We start from the raw sequence: 18432 nt of genomic DNA on the forward strand, positions 1-18432 counted from the left end.
CAACAAAGACCATGAGAACAAATTTGAGAATATAATTACATTTTTGGCTTTCATGTCCCTTTAAAAGATATTGTTAGCTTGGTTCATACTGCATTAAACATTTTATACACTTTATTGTATATGTGTGGCTTTATATGTTGACTTGAAGCACAGTGGTTAAAAGGAGAGGATCTACCAGCAAACAAACAAGATAAATGATATAATAATAATCTAATTGTACAGATGACCGTCCTCCACAAAAATAACACACTATAGTCATACACGGGGACATTTTTAAATCTTTGTATACAATTTAGGAATAAATGTCTACCTTATCTCTAGAACGTCAGCATTAACTGAGCATTAGAATTGGAAAACACTGATCGGTAAACTGCTAACTTTGCATTCTCCTGTAATCAATCTGATTTGCAATAGGGATGAAAATTCAATATGGTTTGTAGGCAAAATATTCTGCTATTATAAATAACACAATAAAAATGAATGTAACAATAGGATTAAGTGTGCGCTGGAGCAACATTTGATGTCACCCAGGTGTAAATTTCACTGCAAGGCATTTATTTTATGGCAATATACAGGGATAGACTAAAACATGATGCTATTATGCAATGGTTTTAAATGTTAGCGTGTTTAGTTAAAAATGTCAGTATATGTTTATGTATGTAATTTTCAAACATATTTGTATTAGTGCTTGTTTCAAAGAAATTAATTAAATTACATACCTCAGCAACTTCCCCCCATGTAAATAATTTGAAGACCATCATATGAAAACTCAAATACTAAAGGTAAATTGATATGGCCCTAAAATAATACAATGTACACCCAGGAAAGAATGTAATTATTGCAAGAATTATTTCACTAACTTCTACAGTCTACATATCTAAATTTAATAAAACAAGCTTTTGAAAACTGAGGATACAGAATCAACAGGGATATTTTTGTATTTAATCTACATAAATTAATCTGCATATAGAATGCTTTGAAATAGAAACAAAAACGTTATTCATATAAATTAACACAAATATACACGTTACTCTAGGTAGGGTATCTTAAAAGAGAAAATAATACTAAAATAAACAAAATGTTTAAGGAGCATTTAAGCATTTTGTGTTGCTTATATTATTTAGATTTTGTGTAGAGGAATGTGGAAGAAAAAGAAAATAAACAAGAATTTCTTTAGAAAAAAAGTGCTTTGAGTGCAATCTTTCTGCAACTAGATTTGTAGGATTATATTTTCATCCAGCAAAATGGGTATATATTAAAAAATGCAGTTTTCATATCTGGAATGTAAAGGGCTAATTAATTAATAGATATGTGTGCATTTGTGCACGTCATTCCGTAACAAATCAGGAAGAAAGCCACAATTATTCTTGTGAAAGTACAACATGCTGAGATCTGGATTTGCACTTTCACATGAATAATTGCTGATTTGTTAAAGAACAATGTGCACAAATGCACATAAATATTAATAATTTAATAATAAAAAATCAGAGAAAAGTAGGTCTACCTATCTCTAAAGCGTCAGTCTAATGCAAAATGTACACATTATTATTATCAGTTCTTTGTAGAGGGCCAACAGATGGGTCTAATATGGTAGACAAAGGTATAGAGGGCCCTGCTAAGAGTTGCACTATTAGAAATCAGCTCCCATGAAGGTGATCTACAAAGCAGCTGTGTCTTTGAGGAGTGCGTGAAAGTTTGAAAACTAGGAGAGAGTCTTGTGGAGCAAAGCAGAGAGTTTCCCAAGATTAGGGCTGATCTGGAGAAGTCTTGTAGATGGGAATGTGAAGAGGTAACATGAGAGGAGGAGAGAAGTAGGTCATGAGTAGAAAAATTAGTATGTCAGAGGCATTTTTTATAGATTACAAGGGAGACAACAACTATGGAGACTGGAGATGATAGAGTTGCAGTAGTCAAGGCAGGAAAAAAGAAAGGGGATTACAGTCTTAGTTGTGTCTTGTATGAGGAAGTGGAGAATTTTGGAGATGTTTTTAAGGTGGAAGTGGCAGGAATTGGCCAAAGACTGTATGAGGGGAGTGAAAGAGAGATCTGAGTCAAGTGTGTTGGGGTAATGATATTAATATCAACAGTTATAGAAAGTTGGGGGTTAGAGATTTTGGATGAGGGGGGAGATAAGAAGATAATTTTTAGAGAGATTTAGCTTAAGGTAGTGAGAGGACATTCAGGATGAAATATTAGAAAGACAGTTAGTAACACAAGTTAGTAAGGAAGGGGATCAGCAGCATACAAATTATATTGAAACCTTTATTAAGGAACAGAACAATGATGTACAAATTGAGAAGAGAAGGGGACCAATGAAAGCCTTGTGGTACCACAACAGAAAGTGGTAAAGGGTCAGAGGATGTGCCAGAGAAGGTTACACTAAAGGTCCAGTTAGGCTGTTACAGATGCCAAAGAATTGGAGGGTTTGGAGCAAGAGGGTGGTCAACAGTGTCAAAGGCTGGAGACAGAGTTAGGTTTAACAGAGAAAAGTGGCCTTTTGATTTTGCTCTTTAATTTATTAGAGCATTACTGACCATATAACTATAAAGACAATTACAAATCTTTAGAAATTGTTTATCTGATGATTTTTAAACACGATTCACCATTTAAGTCTAAGGGGATATATGTAGATTGTCAATTTGATAATAAAGAATAATAAAGAATGTCATTTTTGAATTAGAATGTCCATTAAGTGCACATAAACCAGCTTTTCTTAGCTCTACTGCATGAAACAATCCATATGCTTGCAATATATTTCTGATTAGGTGGATAATTAGTGTTGCCATCAGTCTGATGTACAGGCAGTCAGTTTGATGGACAGGCAGTCAGTTTGATGGACAGGCATGGATATCTTGGGGGTGGACTTGACAAACACTGATTTACACCATTGCTGACACTGAGAACAGGTAACATATTATACTAGAGAGCAGAAATCAACACAGAAATGTAACACTAACCGGTATACAAAAAGCATGAGCTCATAACCAAGGAAAGACAACAGAAGAAATAGATTTGTTTCATTTATAGAGCATTACTAAGTTCATATTAACCTAAATCATGTTTTATAAATAGCTAACTAATGCAAAGATCAAATACATGTAATGGCCAGGATGACTACCAGAGGAAAGAGTGCTCACATTTTCTGCTAGTTTTCCCAGAGCAAATATAAATGGCAGCAATTAACATATTTTATTTCTTAGTGATTAGATTAATACAATTCTGATTTCACAATTTAACTTGTGGCTAGAAAAATGATTAAAATCAAACACCATCTGGTGAGCTTATGACAAGGGGCATATGTACATAGCCACCAATCACTAGCTAGCTTGCAGCAGTGCATTGTTGCTTCTAAACCTATATTGGTGTACAATAAAAGGATGGCAAGAGAACAAAGAGAATTTGATAATAGAAAGACATAGAAAAGTCTCTTAAAACTGCATGCTCTGTCTGAATCATGAAAGTTTACTTTTTTAAGCTTATACTTCTCATTCATCAGTTACATTAGCAAATACTTTGAATGGATAAGAGCTCATATTAAACATACATTACAAATCTGCATATAACTGCAATTAAATATGTTTAAAAAATGAAAACAAACATGTTGGGCTAAAGTTGTTTATATTTTTCTTGAAACTAATAGGAAATGTGCACAATTGATTCTGTAGTACACTTGCTAAATGGCTGATACAGACAACTCCCAAAGCAGCATTGGTGAACAAGGAGGAGCCCGAAAACAAAAAACGTAACTTCCTAAATACATAAACATTTGTTTTTCAAAAACATTCCCCGCAGATGGGGAAAATAATATTTCTATGTCTTTAATACTCCTACTTCTTTATGTTTCTTTTCTGACCAAAGACACTTACATGTGAAACAATAACTGCTTTTGCAGTAAAGGACAAATATAATTAGGCAGACAGCTGATACGAGTTCATTGTATTCAAAGCTGCTGCATGAACACCATTTCAGATGGGCTGGGCTCTCTCTCACACTCCTCGTTGGGAAGCCGATTGCTGCTGCTGCCTCCTGTTTACACAAATAATGCAGTCTTTTTCAATATAGGTTGCGGCTTCAATAGTAAAAGCAGCTACTTCAAAGAACATTTTTTTACATTCCAGCAAGCAAAATAGATGGCTGGGAACACATTAAGGGATATCAAATGTTACAGTGTACTGTCCCTTTAAGATCCAAGTAATTTTGCACAGTATTCTAATTATGATCTTGAAAATGTATATTTAAAAGCAGCAGAAATTGACCCATACAAAATTATGCAAAATAAATAATGACTGTATATTGCAGTGTTTTATTTTCCTTCATTTAATATTTTATTGGGGATTGTATTTTGACTTTAAAGTCCCTTTAAGCAAATGTCAAACAAGGAAAACTTGAACTACTAAACTGAGTATGTATAAACTATTTTATATGGCTAATTACTGTGTCTGTAAGAATGTATTTGTATTAACCTATAAGCTAGACAGCTGACCGGAATATTTACCTCTTTTCACTTTTTTTTTTCATTTTATACTGTATGGTTTGCTTAGAAATCCATAAATATATAATCGCCAACTGCAAATACATTACCATTTATTCTTTTGGATTGGTGTGGATGTCTTTATTCTAAACGTAGCCACAAAACTGAAAATGTCTAATCTTAAGAGTAAAATGATAAATATACAACTATCTGCAAAGAGTTGATAACTTGCATGGTCAGCGTGTAACATTAATCTAATGTAGTACAGAACATACAAACACACATAATCCTCTAACATGAGCACAATAGAGCGTACACACCCTATTAAGGGTAACCATTAATTATAGAGAATTCCTCTATCAGGTAAGAGCAATCTATATGTTCAACCATGGATGTAGATTAAACATTTGCACAGAATGTTGCATTAACTTTTTTTTTTTGTTATGCTGGTATAGAAGTAGAGAATATACTAAAATAGATCATTTTATATAAAACTCATAACACTATTTTAGAAAAAAATTAAAATAAAGGAGATAGAATTTTCCTATTTTTTTTCATTCATAATAAATAATCAGTGTAGTTGACTGAATGATTTTTGTTACAATATATATACTCAATTGCACAATATGTCACATATAATATATACTAGCATTATAGAAATACTTTCTTTGCTCTGTAATAAATTTGGTAAATTTTGGTAACATCAACATTTTAAATCTTGTATTTAACTGTAATATGTTTCCCTATAAAAATACAAGTTTACAATACATATATAGGTGATGCATCCTAATCATGGATTCAGATTTAAAGTTTAAATACAACCTTATTGTTAGACATGCAGAACATGGAACAAATATATACTAACAATATTGACCTTGATGAGGAGAAAGCAAGACCTAATAGCTATGTGATTTCATAGAGAATGTTTGCATATAATCCAGGAGCATTCCAAAACTCTCCCTTAGGGCTTTTGCCCCGGCCAATATAAAAGGCTTCCTAAAAGTTTTGTTTGGCAACAAATTCAATGAGTAAAAAACAAACCTTGAAAACCAAGGATTTGATACATCAGTAATATAAAATTACAAAAACAAACCACAATCATTTGTACCGATGAGTTACTTTTTTAGATCTACAATAAAAAAATAAAAAATAAAAAACAATTAACTTTAATGTTCTAAGTCCATTGTGCAAAATAGAAAACATAAATAGTGATGCTTTTATTTTATAAAAAAGTTGTTTCTTGTACTTCTCCATTAATTTCTGTCCTTATTAATCTATCTTGGTAAAAGTTTATGTTGCATTCTTTGCTATCTTCTTGGTCTTGAGGCAAATATGAAACTACCGGCAAAACAGTAGCATGTTGTGATTCATCTTGAATACTGTTTTTGGGTTGCTTTGGTTTATTATTGGACTTAAACAAAGGAGTGGATGTTATCCAGTTTATTAAACTGACATCAGATTGTTCTAAATGTGAGCTCCAGTTGAGTGTTTCATTCACTGATAAGGTATTTGATATAACAGGATGCTCTTGGTAGTAAAGCTGGGAACTTGCAATGGAATGGTTATCCGGCTTCTCAAAAAAATAAGAATCTTTACATGGACTGTAATTCTGGTCACTTGGTTGATTTCCTATTTTAGTGAATAGCGTTTGGCCCTTTTGCTCTGATTCTTTTTTGGTTTCTCTTGGGTTTTGAATATCACTGATATGTGATACTGTATTATCTAGTTGTTTTTGAAGAGCACATCCTGTGTTAGAATTCAGCTTGTTCAAAACATGAGTGACCCACTCTGGATGTGATTTGAGCAACTGACGCCCAACCTGAACTTGTGATGGAAACAAAGTCCCCTGGATGGATTTGTACAAAAACCTGTAAAATTAAATACAAATTACACATTTAAAGTAAGGAGCAGGAGTAGTGTTGTGATCATGTGTGTGTGTACATATATATATATATATATATATATATAGATATATATATACACACACACACACACACATTTACTGTATATGTATATATATATATATATATATATATATCTTAATTGGTAAACTAAAATGAATGAGGAGTCACTGATTATAAAGAGGCACGTTTGAAAGGAATATAACTTCAATTATGCTTACCTAATAATTTTTTTTTCTTCAGATGGAAAGAGTCCACAGATGCATTCATTACTTTTGGAAAAAAAGAACCTGGCCACCAGAAGGAGGCAAAGACACCCCAGTCAAAGGCTTAAATACTCCTCCCACTTCCCTCATCCCCCAGTCATTCTGCCAAGGAACAAGGAACAGTAGAAGAAATACCAGGGTGAAAAGGTGCCAGAAGAATAAAAAATAAGAGACGCCCCACAGAAAAAAATATGGATGGGGAGCTGTGGACTCTTTCCATCTGAAGAAAAGAAAATTATCAGGTAAGCATAATTTAAGTTTTTCTTCATAAATGGAAAGAGTCCACAGCTGCATTCATTACTTTTGGGAAAACAATACCCAAGCTATAGAGGGCCCTGAATGCAAAAACGAGAGGGTACAAAAGGCGGCCCATTCTGAGGGCACCGGACCTGAAAAAACCCCACAACCCAAGCAAACCCCGCTGCGTTGGAGCCAGGCAAAACAACTAGAAGGAAAAGGCCCCAAGGACACTGACCCGCAGATAGTACAAAAGCCTAACTAGAGACCACAAAGCAGACTCGCTGAGCCAACACTCCTCCAGGAGAACTGTCGCCCAGCAGTCGGTCCCCACACAACCCTTACTAGTACCATACCAAATTCCCCAAAAGGGAGAGGACACGGGCGAGCCAAAGGGGTACCCAAAAGTTACAGCAAGGTCCAATAATGAAAAACCCCCTTCAAAAGAAGGCTAAGTCCACAGAGACCCGAATGGATCCCGAAAACAAGGGGAGACGACGCCCACCCACAAGGAGCAACCAGGCATCATCAAGGAGAATAAACATCTCCCAAACATCGTGCAACAGCACTGAAAAAGACAGCTGAAGAAAAATTCCTCAAAACGTGAGAACTCAAAGACTGAGCAAACAGAAAAAAATACAAGTGGCAAACTCAGAAGCCAAACATCAGAGTCCAGTAACACACAACCATCCATAGGAAGACACGGATAAAACACTATCCGTAAGGAAAAAGCGGCCGAACAGAATAGCAGATTACCAAACCTCCAAGACAGAGGACACATACCAGGCAATCCAGGCCTCAGGCCTACTCACAGATCTCAAAGGGGGAGAGGCACATAAAGAGCAGATCAATCCCTGAACCAGATAAACCATCTGTTCCAACCTCCCGAATACAGAAGAGACCCCTAAAAAAGGAACCACACCTCTGTAAGGAGGACAACGAGCCCCCTGAAGAGGAGAGCATTGATAAAGACCTGCCCATAAGACAGGAAGTCGTAGGAAGAACCGACAGAACACAAGGCCACGTTACTGACAAACACGGAAAGAACCCCTCAAAACACCATTGTGCTAGCACCCATACCAGGCGCAAGAGGGACAGCCGAGCAACCGCAAACCTTCCGCTTGCTAGGCAGGAAAGCCTACCACATCACATTAGTGGGCTGTCCCAAAGGAACCATATCATCCAGCACACAAGCCTCCCAAGGAGCCCCGGCTCTCAGTAAATCTGGTCAAGTTGTAAAACAGAACAGCCAGAACAAGGGCTAAGCCCAAGTACCCCAGAAACTGGAACCCCCAGGTAAGTGCTATGATCATAAGGTCCGGTAACAGCCCACAGCGGGATTCACAAAGAGAAAACGCAGAGTAAAACCCTCGACAACCGGAAGTTCAGGATAAGACGCCCGGGCTCCACAAATCTTTAGATTTAACGATCTTCCAGGAAAATAAATCCCTCGTCTGATATAAAAAAACAGACCTCCCAGGAAAAGATCCAGAATAACCGGGATCACAAGAGCAAGAAGCCCTTGCAAGTCCCGACCCAAAGGGAAGAGACCACCCCTTGCCGGAGCCCAACACTCCAAGAGCCAATGCCTCCCAAGGCCATAAAAGGACACTAGAGCTAACAGGCGTCCAAACAACAATAACATGATTGTGCTTGAAAATCGCTTATCCCGCTTAAGGGACACAAGGCGCTGCTCAATTTATCAACCTTGAAAGAGGAAAGGCTGAGTAGACTTCGCCGGAGGATCGAACTAGCAACCCTCGGTATGCTACAGTACAGAGTAGCCACAGAGCCTTAGTACGCTGAGCTAGCTGTCCAGCTAGCCACGAGCTCCAGACACAAGGGGAACAGTGAGGACAAGTCACCCGAACAGAGCAACAGCAAGCCTCCACATCACCTCAGATTCGAAGTCAGAGGACAGTAAAACATGGGTTTGGATGCCACCTGGATGGCAATACCTGAACCATATGAGTGGAAAACCACTAGGACCTCTTCTATCCAAGAAGGAGATGCAGAGCATTCCCAACTTCGTGGAAGGGCCCCTAACCAGAGCCCAAAAAGACCTCACAGTCTAATGTCCAGAAAAGGAACAACCAACTCCTGAAGGGAATCTAAGTCCCCCGAAGGTGACCCAATCCACAAGGAGAAACGGACAAAGTCCAAGAAGGTCCCAATGAAGAAGAGAACCACTAAAGGAGCAAGTCCAAAAAGGACAATTCCCAGGGCCTCCTAAGGCAACACCGCCCCGACCGGCGGAAAAGAGGATCTAAACCTCTAACCTTCCCACCACGTGGGAAGGAATACTCTAGGTTCCGAGGATATCAGAAGCAACAGAGAGTGACGCAGCCAAATTCACTGACCCAGTCACCAGAGAGACGGCCATTTAAGAACTAAAACAATCCCGAGAGCCGCACGAACCAGCAAGTCTTCTTGAGAATGCTTAGCTCAAACTTGTAAAACAAATAACAAGAAACAAATAATATTGATAGCACTCGGTACCCCAACCTGACCAGCAAGGTATAATAGGCGCCACGTGTCTGAATAAGCCGCGAGACCGAAGATTTGAACCCAAACAGTACTAGTCTGCAAACAGGGTCATAACTGCCAAGCTGGCTAAATCCGCCCTCATGAGAGGGAGGAAGAAAAACAGACAAACATGGGACTAACGTGTCCCAAACAACTTCCGCAAATGGGAGACCAGAACGTAAACACGTCTGGTCACAAAGTGAACTGCACAGTCCAAAAAAAAAAAGCGGGCCCAACCGTAAGGTCGCGTCACTTCGACAGGCCGTTATGTTCCAAAAAGCAACAAGCCCAGTTAACACTACACATAAGCAGATTGAATCCCATAACAAAAATGATTACCCCCCCCCCCTGTTCAATAATCCCCCTCAGGAGATATTAACCCTTGATTCCAAAATACTAAAGGAGTCCCACTGAGACCCTGTATTTTTCATGTGAGTTTGCAGGAACAAATGAGTTACAGTACAATCATGAAGAAGTAAAATGAAACGATCTTACCGGAATTTATGCCGTGGAACAGGAACACAGCCCTTCAAGTGTGATGGATAGTAGCTTCGCCTCTGCCATGAACTTGAGAGAAGAAGCAGGCAGCTTAGTTCGACAATGCCGATTGCTTGTGGAGCTGTTAATATGAGTCGGGATGGTTTCGCAGAAAGACTCTCCCTGCATCTCCGGACTCTAATTTTCATCCAAGCCATCACTGAGAGACTGACAGGATTACTTAAAACTCCCATTCCATGTCGAAGAGTACTACCCTCCATAAGAGAAGAAAATAAACTTCTCACACTTCTCTGCCAACCTCCTGGGACAAAAGGCAAAGAATGACTGGGGGTGAGGGAAGTGGGAGGAGTATTTAAGCCTTTGGCTGGGGTGTCTTTGCCTCCTCCAAGTGGCCAGGTTCTTTTTTCCCAAAAGTAATGAATGCAGCTGTGGACTCTTTCCATTTATGAAGAAAATTAAAATCTGAGATATTATGACTAAATAATACATTGCTTTTAGATTTATTTTTTAATATAGTTAATTCTTTGCTAATACTTAATTTTGTATAAAGCTGCACTTGAACTATCCACTCATACCTGGCTATGTGTTACTGACCACCAAAAACACAGTGCTGCTAATGCTTTTTTGGGGCATTATGTCCTTACACAATGTCACCTGGCTCCTGTTATCTTGCCTCTATATAACAAATACTCTATAGGATTTGTAATCTCATTATAATGTATAGATGTACTGAACATATAGATAATGGTATACAAAATAATATAGAAATATTCAAGTGGCATACAATACTGTCACTTTAAAGAAAAGGCCCCCTTTCTTTAAAGTGACAGCAATGTATACCACTTGAATCTTTCTATATTATTTTGTATACCATTTCTCTAAAGGGTTTTTTTCAAAGTAGTATTAACTCCTCCCTCTAATTTATATCAATATATTTTCAACATATGGATAATGTTCTTCTATGTATAATAATCCTTACATTGTTTCAAAACTTTAAAAAGTATCCCTATTTGTAAAACAAATGATAATAAAGCTACTAACGAAACAAAGCAAAAAGAACAAGTAAAATAATATACATCAGAAAACAGTAGTAGAAACATGCAGTAAAATAAGGTATAACAAAACAGGGGTTAAAATACCTGGGTAATAAAGCAGTAACAGGTGACAAAATGCAAATAAAATAAAATAAAGGGTTGACCATTAGCATCTGCATGCTCCAATATGGGTTTGAAGGAGGGTTGCATGTTGGACACGATGAATTGTAAATCAACGCAACAGAAAAAAACAGAAGAATGCTGAACATAATAGCGCACACATTGATCCATGTCTGAAAAAAATAAGATGTATTTATGCACATAATATTTTAATGGAAGTATAATGTACAATATAAAACGTAATTACTTTGATTCCAAATTCTATAATTAGAAAACATGCTCACTGCTTTATGGTTTCTCCAATTAAACAAACAAGACTTGATGAGATGCAAATGGAATATGAATCAATGACTTACTGGTAATCTAATACATATAGCAAACAAGAACAGTGCTCTTCATGGAAAGCGTCAATATTTATTATCATGGATTTGTTATATTAGATCTTTGTTGACCTTGACCTAGTGGTAGACTTAATTATTAGTAATAGCTAATAAATATAAACCTTTCATGAAGACAATTTCTTAGTGAAATTATGAAACAATCGATTCAAGGACTAATTGCATGGAATAACTTACTGGTTTGCCATTGTTTTATAAGTAAGTGATTTGCATTATAACAATCTCACAATAACTGTACTTGTGCCTACTGCATATAAAGTGTAGATTTGCAACAAAAACACAAGCAAATTATAATCAGACAAATGCTAGTGAGCACTCTTACCCATGTTTTGGTTTCGATCCCCAAGTGCAGCATGATCGTGAAAAGAGCACATGTCACTATTGGCGTCCCCCAAGTAAATAAATCAATATCAGAATCATAAAATGTCTACAAGAAATAACAAAATTGCTGTCAATTGTTGCAAGTAACCGTACATAAACTGAAGTCTATATTATAAGAACAACTTACAAAATATGGGATAAAAAAGCACACAAGGCTTTGGTAGAATGCATCAACCATATTACGCCAAAACATGTGTGGTTTGTATTCCTAAAAAACAAACAAACAAAAAAAAAAAAGGTTACTGTATGTTGAAATACAGAAGGTGGTTTACAAAAATATCAGATCTATGTTAGTATATATGCACCCCAATGTCATACTAGTGCCATTGCATTACGTGTTTTCATTGGCAGTCAGTATACTTTCAGACAACATGTCCTCACTTAACATCAAAAATTGCAGTTGACTGAATAATGGTGAAAAACCATGTGCATGTATGTTACTGGTACTACTGTTCTGTCTTTTCTTAACAATTCCACACTATAAACATATGATTAACTCCCTCAACACAAACCGTCTCCTTATATACATTACTTACAGGATTAATAGCAATCTGGCTTTAAAACTGACAGCTAGATTATGAGTTATGCGCGCTATAGGGAAATTAACGAACGCAACAAAGGTTGCTTTATTTAACCCCCTATAGCGCAGCCATTACAAGTTTTAAAAAACCCGGCTTGTACGTGCGATATGGTGCTTTTAAGCTCCATACCGCACCAAAAACAAGCGCTGTTTTGACGTGCTCGTGCAGGCTTTCCCCATAGACATCAATGGGGAGAGCGGGTCAGAAAAAAACCTAACACCTGCGATCGCGGAATGAAAAGCTCTGTAACGCAGCCCTCTTAATGTCTATGGGGGAAAAAACCTAACGTTTAAACCTAACACCCTGACATAAACCCCGAGTCTAAACACCCCTAATCTGCCCCCCACCGACATCGCCGGCACCTAATATTAATAATGTTATTACCCCTAATCTGACGCCCCCAATATCGCCGCCACCTAAATAAAATTATTAACCCCTAATCTGCCCTCCCGATATCGCCGCCACTATACTAAAGTTATTAACCCCTATTCCCCTGCACCCCAACATCGCCCACACTATAATATATTAACCCCTATTCCGCCATTCCCCGACATAGACGCAACTAAAATAAAATAAAATAAAATAAAAAACCTAATCTAGAATAAACTACCAATAACCCTTAAAAGGGCCTTTTGTAGGGCATTCCTCTAACAAAGACCCACTAACATTACAAACCCCACTCCCCCAAAATAAAAAAAAAACTATCTAAAAAACTTAAGCTAACCATTGCCCTGAAAAGGGCATTTGTATGGGCATTGCCCTTAAAAGGGCATTTAGCTCTTTTACAAGCCCAAACCCTAAAAAAAACAAAAACAAAAAAAAACACACCCAAAAACACCTTAAAAAAACCTAACACTAACCCCCGACGATCCACTTACAGTTTTTGAAGTCCCACTTGAACGATCTTCTTCCAGGCGGCGAGAAGTCTTCATCCAGGCAGCCTCTTCTATCTTCATCCAGGCGGCGAGAAGTCCTCATCCAGGCGGCGAGAAGTCCTCATCCAGGCGGCATCTTCTATCTTCATCCAGGCGGCATCTTCTATCTTGATCCCGGCGGCGCGGAGCGGGTCCATCCTGAAGACATCCGGCGCGGGGGATCCTCTTCATACGGTCGCCGCCGTACACTGAATCTTCAATGTAAGGTACGCAATTCAAGATGGCGTCCCTTGCATTCCTATTGGCTGAAAAAATGGAATCTGTTCAAATCAGCCAATAGGATTTAAGCAGCTCTCATTCTATTGGATGAGAATAGGCAGTCAATAGGCTTTCATATGATAATGGAGCACGGACCATGCCCTGTTACAATATGAAGGAAGATGCCTAGAGCCCAGGAAGAGCAAGTCTCTGTTGTCACTAGCCACCCGAGACTGCTGGAGCTTCCTGATGGTCGAAAGTAGCTATACATTATGCGGTATGATGAGCTATGTACCACATGATATATCTACGTCGTATTGGTACAAGGGATTGAGCAACAGTGAAGCAAAAATTAAACTTTCTTGATTCCAATAGAGCATGTCATTTTAAATAACTTTCAAAATTAATTCTATTATCAAATTTGCTTTGTTATCCTAATATCCTTTGTTGAAGAGCATACTGAAGTTGGAAATACTGCACTTGATTAAAGGGACAGTAAAGTTTAAAAAATTATTTCTCATATATAGTCACTCTCAAGAAAACCTCATGAGTTTAGGATGTCAGGGGTTATTTTTTCCTTTCTTTTCTTTTTGTGTCCTGTATTTCTGTGTCTGCTATATACATTGTTTTAGATAGTTCTGATAAGAAGTTGTAGAGTTTGGAAAGAATAGCTTTTATTACATACATCTGGGAGAACAGTGTCCCTTTGAAGACACAAATCTAAGGTTGATCAGAGGTGACACTTTAGGCATGTTTTAATCGCTTTTATGGTACTGAATAACCAAATATGCTAGACTTATGTCTGGTATCAAAATATTTATCATGATGTCACATTGGGATTGCTTATAAGGATATGCGTACTGTATTTACATTATTAAAATTATATATGTTATTCTATAACTTCAGCCAGTGCTTGTAAAATGTTTTTTGGTTTGCCATTTGCTACTTTCCTTACCCACTCTGTAAAGGGTCTGTTCAGTGTTTGTTGACCCTTGCACCCACTGAACTAAATCACAGGCTTGCCTGGAGTAGCTAGACTGTGGCAAACTGGTTACGGTGAAAAGGGTTGGTTAACCTGTTCTGTGACGAGCCGGTGACTGTTATAAGGTTGATTAACCCTGTATGTTACAGTTATATTTAGTGATTAACTATATAATAGCTTGTAAAATAGTAATTATATTGGCCTCACTATATGTCAAATTTATGTTGGAATGTACTGTTGTTTGGATCCCCTGAATGCCCACATGACAGAAGCCTTTGCTCTTTTAACCTGTAATGGGTCGGTCACCCAACTAGAATGTGACCCCCCCAATTAATTTTCTAAATAAACTGGGGCAGGTGGTCATTTTCTGGTTGGCTGAACCACTCGCTGCATATTAAAAGAAAAAATGCTGCGGCCATGGTGTGGATGGGTGAATGCAAAGGTAAAACTAACATTTAATCAAGCAAATATGATTACCTGATAAATTTATTTCTCTTGTGGTGTATCCAGTCCACGGATCATCCATTACTTGTGGGATATTCTCATTCCCAACAGGAAGTTGCAAGAGGATCACCCACAGCAGAGCTGTCTATATAGCTCCTCCCCTAACTGCCATATCCAGTCATTCGACCGAAAACAAGCAGAGAAAGGAGAAACCATAGGGTGCAGTGGTGACTGTAGTTTAAAGTTAAAAAATACCTGCCTTAAAATGACAGGGCGGGCCGTGGACTGGATACACCACAAGAGAAATAAATTTATCAGGTAAGCATAAATTATGTTTTCTCTTGTAAGGTGTATCCAGTCCACGGATCATCCATTACTTGTGGGATACCAATACCAAAGCTAAAGTACACGGATGAAGGGAGGGACAAGGCAGGTACTTAAACGGAAGGTACCACTGCCTGTAAAACCTTTCTCCCAAAAATAGCCTCCGAAGAAGCAAAAGTATCAAATTTGTAGAATTTTGAAAAAGTATGAAGCGAAGTCCAAGTCGCCGCCTTGCAAATCTGTTCAACAGAAGCCTCATTTTTAAAGGCCCATGTGGAAGCCACAGCTCTAGTAGAATGAGCTGTAATCCTTTCAGGAGGCTGCTGGCCAGCAGTCTCATAAGCCAAGCGTATTATACTTCTTAGCCAAAGCGAAAGAGAAGTTGCTGAAGCCTTTTGGCCTTTTCTCTGTCCAGAGTAGACAACAAACAATGCAGATGTTTGACGAAAATCTTTAGTAGCTTGTAAATAATACTTTAAAGCACGAACCACGTCAAGATTGTGTAATAGACGTTCCTTCTTTGAAGAAGGGTTAGGACACAATGATGGAACAACAATCTCCTGATTGATATTCTTATTAGATACCACCTTAGGTAAAAACTCAGGTTTGGTGCGCAGAACTACATTATCTGCATGGAAGATCAGATAAGGAGAATCACATTGTAAGGCAGATAACTCGGAAACTCTACGAGCCGAGGAAATAGCTACCAAAAAAAGAACTTTCCAAGATAAAAGCTTAATATCTATGGAATGAAGAGGTTCAAACGGAACCCCTTGAAGAACTTTAAGAACCAAATTTAAACTCCATGGCGGAGCAACTGGTTTAAACACAGGCTTGATTCTAACTAAAGCCTGACAAAAAGCCTGAACGTCTGGAACATCCGCCAGACGCTTGTGCAAAAGAATAGACAGAGCAGAAATCTGTCCCTTTAAAAAACTAGCTGACAATCCTTTTTCCAATCCTTCTTGGAGAAAAGATAATATCCTGGGAATCCTGACTTTACTCCATGAGTAACCCTTGGATTCACACCAATAAAGATATTTACGCCATATCTTATGATAGATTTTCCTGGTGACAGGCTTTCGTGCCTGAATTAGGGTATCAATGACTGACTCGTAGAAGCCACGCTTTGATAAAATCAAGCGTTCAATCTCCAGGCAGTCTCAGAGAAATTTGATTTGGATGGTGGAACGGAACCTGAAGTAGAAGGCCCTGTCTCAGAGGCAGAGTCCATGGTGGAAAGGATGACAAATCCACCAGATTTGCATACCAAGTGCTGCGTGGCCACGCAGGCGCTATCAAGATCACCGATGCTCTCTCCTGCTTGATTTTGGCAATCAGACGAGGGAGCAGAGGAAACGGTGGAAACACATAAGCCAGGTTGAAGGACCAAGGCGCTGCTAGAGCATCTATTAGCGTCGCCTTGGGATCCCTGGACCTGGATCCGTAACAAGGAAGCTCGGCGTTCTGGCGAGACGCCATGAGATCCAGTTCTGGTTTGCCCCAACGATGAATCAATTGTGCAAACACCTCCGGATGGAGTTCCCACTCCCCCGGATGAAAAGTCTGACGACTTAGAAAATCCGCCTCCCAGTTCTCTACACCTGGGATATGGATAGCTGATAGGTGGCAAGAGTGAATCTCTGCCCAGCGAATTATCTTTGAGACTTCTAACATCGCCAGGGAACTCCTTGTTCCCCCTTGATGGTTGATGTAAGCCACAGTCGTGATGTTGTCCGACTGAAATCTGATGAACCTCATTGTCGCTAGCTGAGGCCAAGCCTGAAGAGCATTGAAAATCGCTCTCAGTTCCAGAATGCTTATTGGAAGGAGTGTCTCCTCCTGAGTCCACGATCCCTGAGCCTTCAGGGAGTTCCAGACTGCCCCCCAGCCTAGAAGGCTGGCATCTGTCGTTACAATTGTCCAATCTGGCCTGCGAAAGGTCATACCTTTGGACAGATTGACCCGAGATAGCCACCAGAGAAGAGAATCCCTGGTCTCTTGATCCAGATTTAGTAGAGGGGACAAATCTGTGTAATCCCCATTCCACTGACTGAGCATGCAGAGTTGCAGCGGTCTGAGATGTAGGCGGGCAAACGGCACTATGTCCATTGCCGCTACCATTAAGCCGATTACTTCCATGCACTGAACCACCGAAGGGCGAGGAATGGAATAAAGAACACGGAAGGAATTTAGAAGTTTTGATAATCTGGTCTCCGTCAGGTAGATCTTCATTTCTACAGAATCTATCAGAGTCCCTAGGAAGGAAACTCTTGTGAGGGGGGATAGAGAACTCTTTTCCTCGTTCACTTTCCACCCATGCGACCTCAGAAATGCCAGTACTATGTCCGTATGAGACTTGGCAATTTGGAAGTTTGACGCCTGTATCAGGATGTCGTCTAAATAAGGGGCCACTGCTATGCCCCTTGGTCTTAGGACCGCCAGAAGCCACCCCAGAACCTTCGTAAAAATTCTTGGGGCTGTAGCTAATCCAAAGGGAAGAGCTACAAACTGGTAATGCCTGTCTAGAAAGGCAAACCTGAGAAACCGATGATGATCTTTGTGTATCGGAATATGAAGATAAGCATCCTTCAAATCCACTGAAGTCATATATTGACCTTCCTGGATCATAGGTAGGATGGTACGAATAGTCTCCATCTTGAATGATGGAACTCTGAGGAATTTGTTTAAGATCTTGAGATCCAAAATTGGTCTGAAGGTTCCCTCTTTTTTGGGAACCACAAACAGATTTGAGTAAAATCCCTGTCCCTGTTCCTCCTTTGGAACTGGATGGATCACTCCCATAATTAGGAGGTCTTGTACACAGTGTAAGAATGCCTCTCTTTTTATCTGGTTTGCAGATAATTGTGAAAGGTGAAATCTCCCTTTTGGAGGGGAAGCGTTGAAATCCAGCAGATATCCCTGGGATATAATTTCCAACGCCCAGGGATCCTGGACATCTCTTGCCCAAGCCTGGGCGAAGAGCGAAAGTCTGCCCCCTACTAGATCCGTTACCGGATAGGGGGCCGTTCCTTCATGCTGTCTTAGAGGCAGCAGCAGGCTTTTTGGCCTGCTTACCTTTGTTCCAGGTCTGGTTAGGTCTCCAGACCGACTTGGACTGAGCAAAAGTTCCCTC

At 39.0% G+C, this 18432-nt stretch overlaps 2 protein-coding genes across 2 annotated transcripts in view; both read right to left on the reverse strand.

The window, feature by feature from the left end:
• Positions 1-5690: 5690 nt before the first annotated feature.
• Positions 5691-11365, reverse strand: LOC128654058 (phospholipid-transporting ATPase VA-like). Its single transcript, XM_053707719.1, has 2 exons — positions 11039-11365; positions 5691-6339 (listed from the first exon to the last, which is right to left on the reverse strand). Exons 1-2 carry the CDS (start codon positions 11254-11256, stop codon positions 5694-5696), a joined length of 864 nt encoding a protein of 287 aa, XP_053563694.1. The 5' UTR covers positions 11257-11365; the 3' UTR covers positions 5691-5693.
• Positions 11366-11484: 119 nt separating this feature from the next.
• Positions 11485-18432, reverse strand: part of ATP10A (ATPase phospholipid transporting 10A (putative)) — a 510848-nt gene continuing 503900 nt past the window's right edge. Inside the window, 3 exon segments of the mRNA XM_053705460.1 lie at positions 11485-11511; positions 11774-11878; positions 11960-12040. Of these exon segments, the coding sequence (XP_053561435.1) occupies positions 11485-11511; positions 11774-11878; positions 11960-12040 (213 nt within the window).

The sequence above is a fragment of the Bombina bombina genome, chromosome 3 (assembly GCF_027579735.1).
Source record: "Bombina bombina isolate aBomBom1 chromosome 3, aBomBom1.pri, whole genome shotgun sequence".
Classification (NCBI taxonomy): Eukaryota; Metazoa; Chordata; class Amphibia; order Anura; family Bombinatoridae; genus Bombina; species Bombina bombina.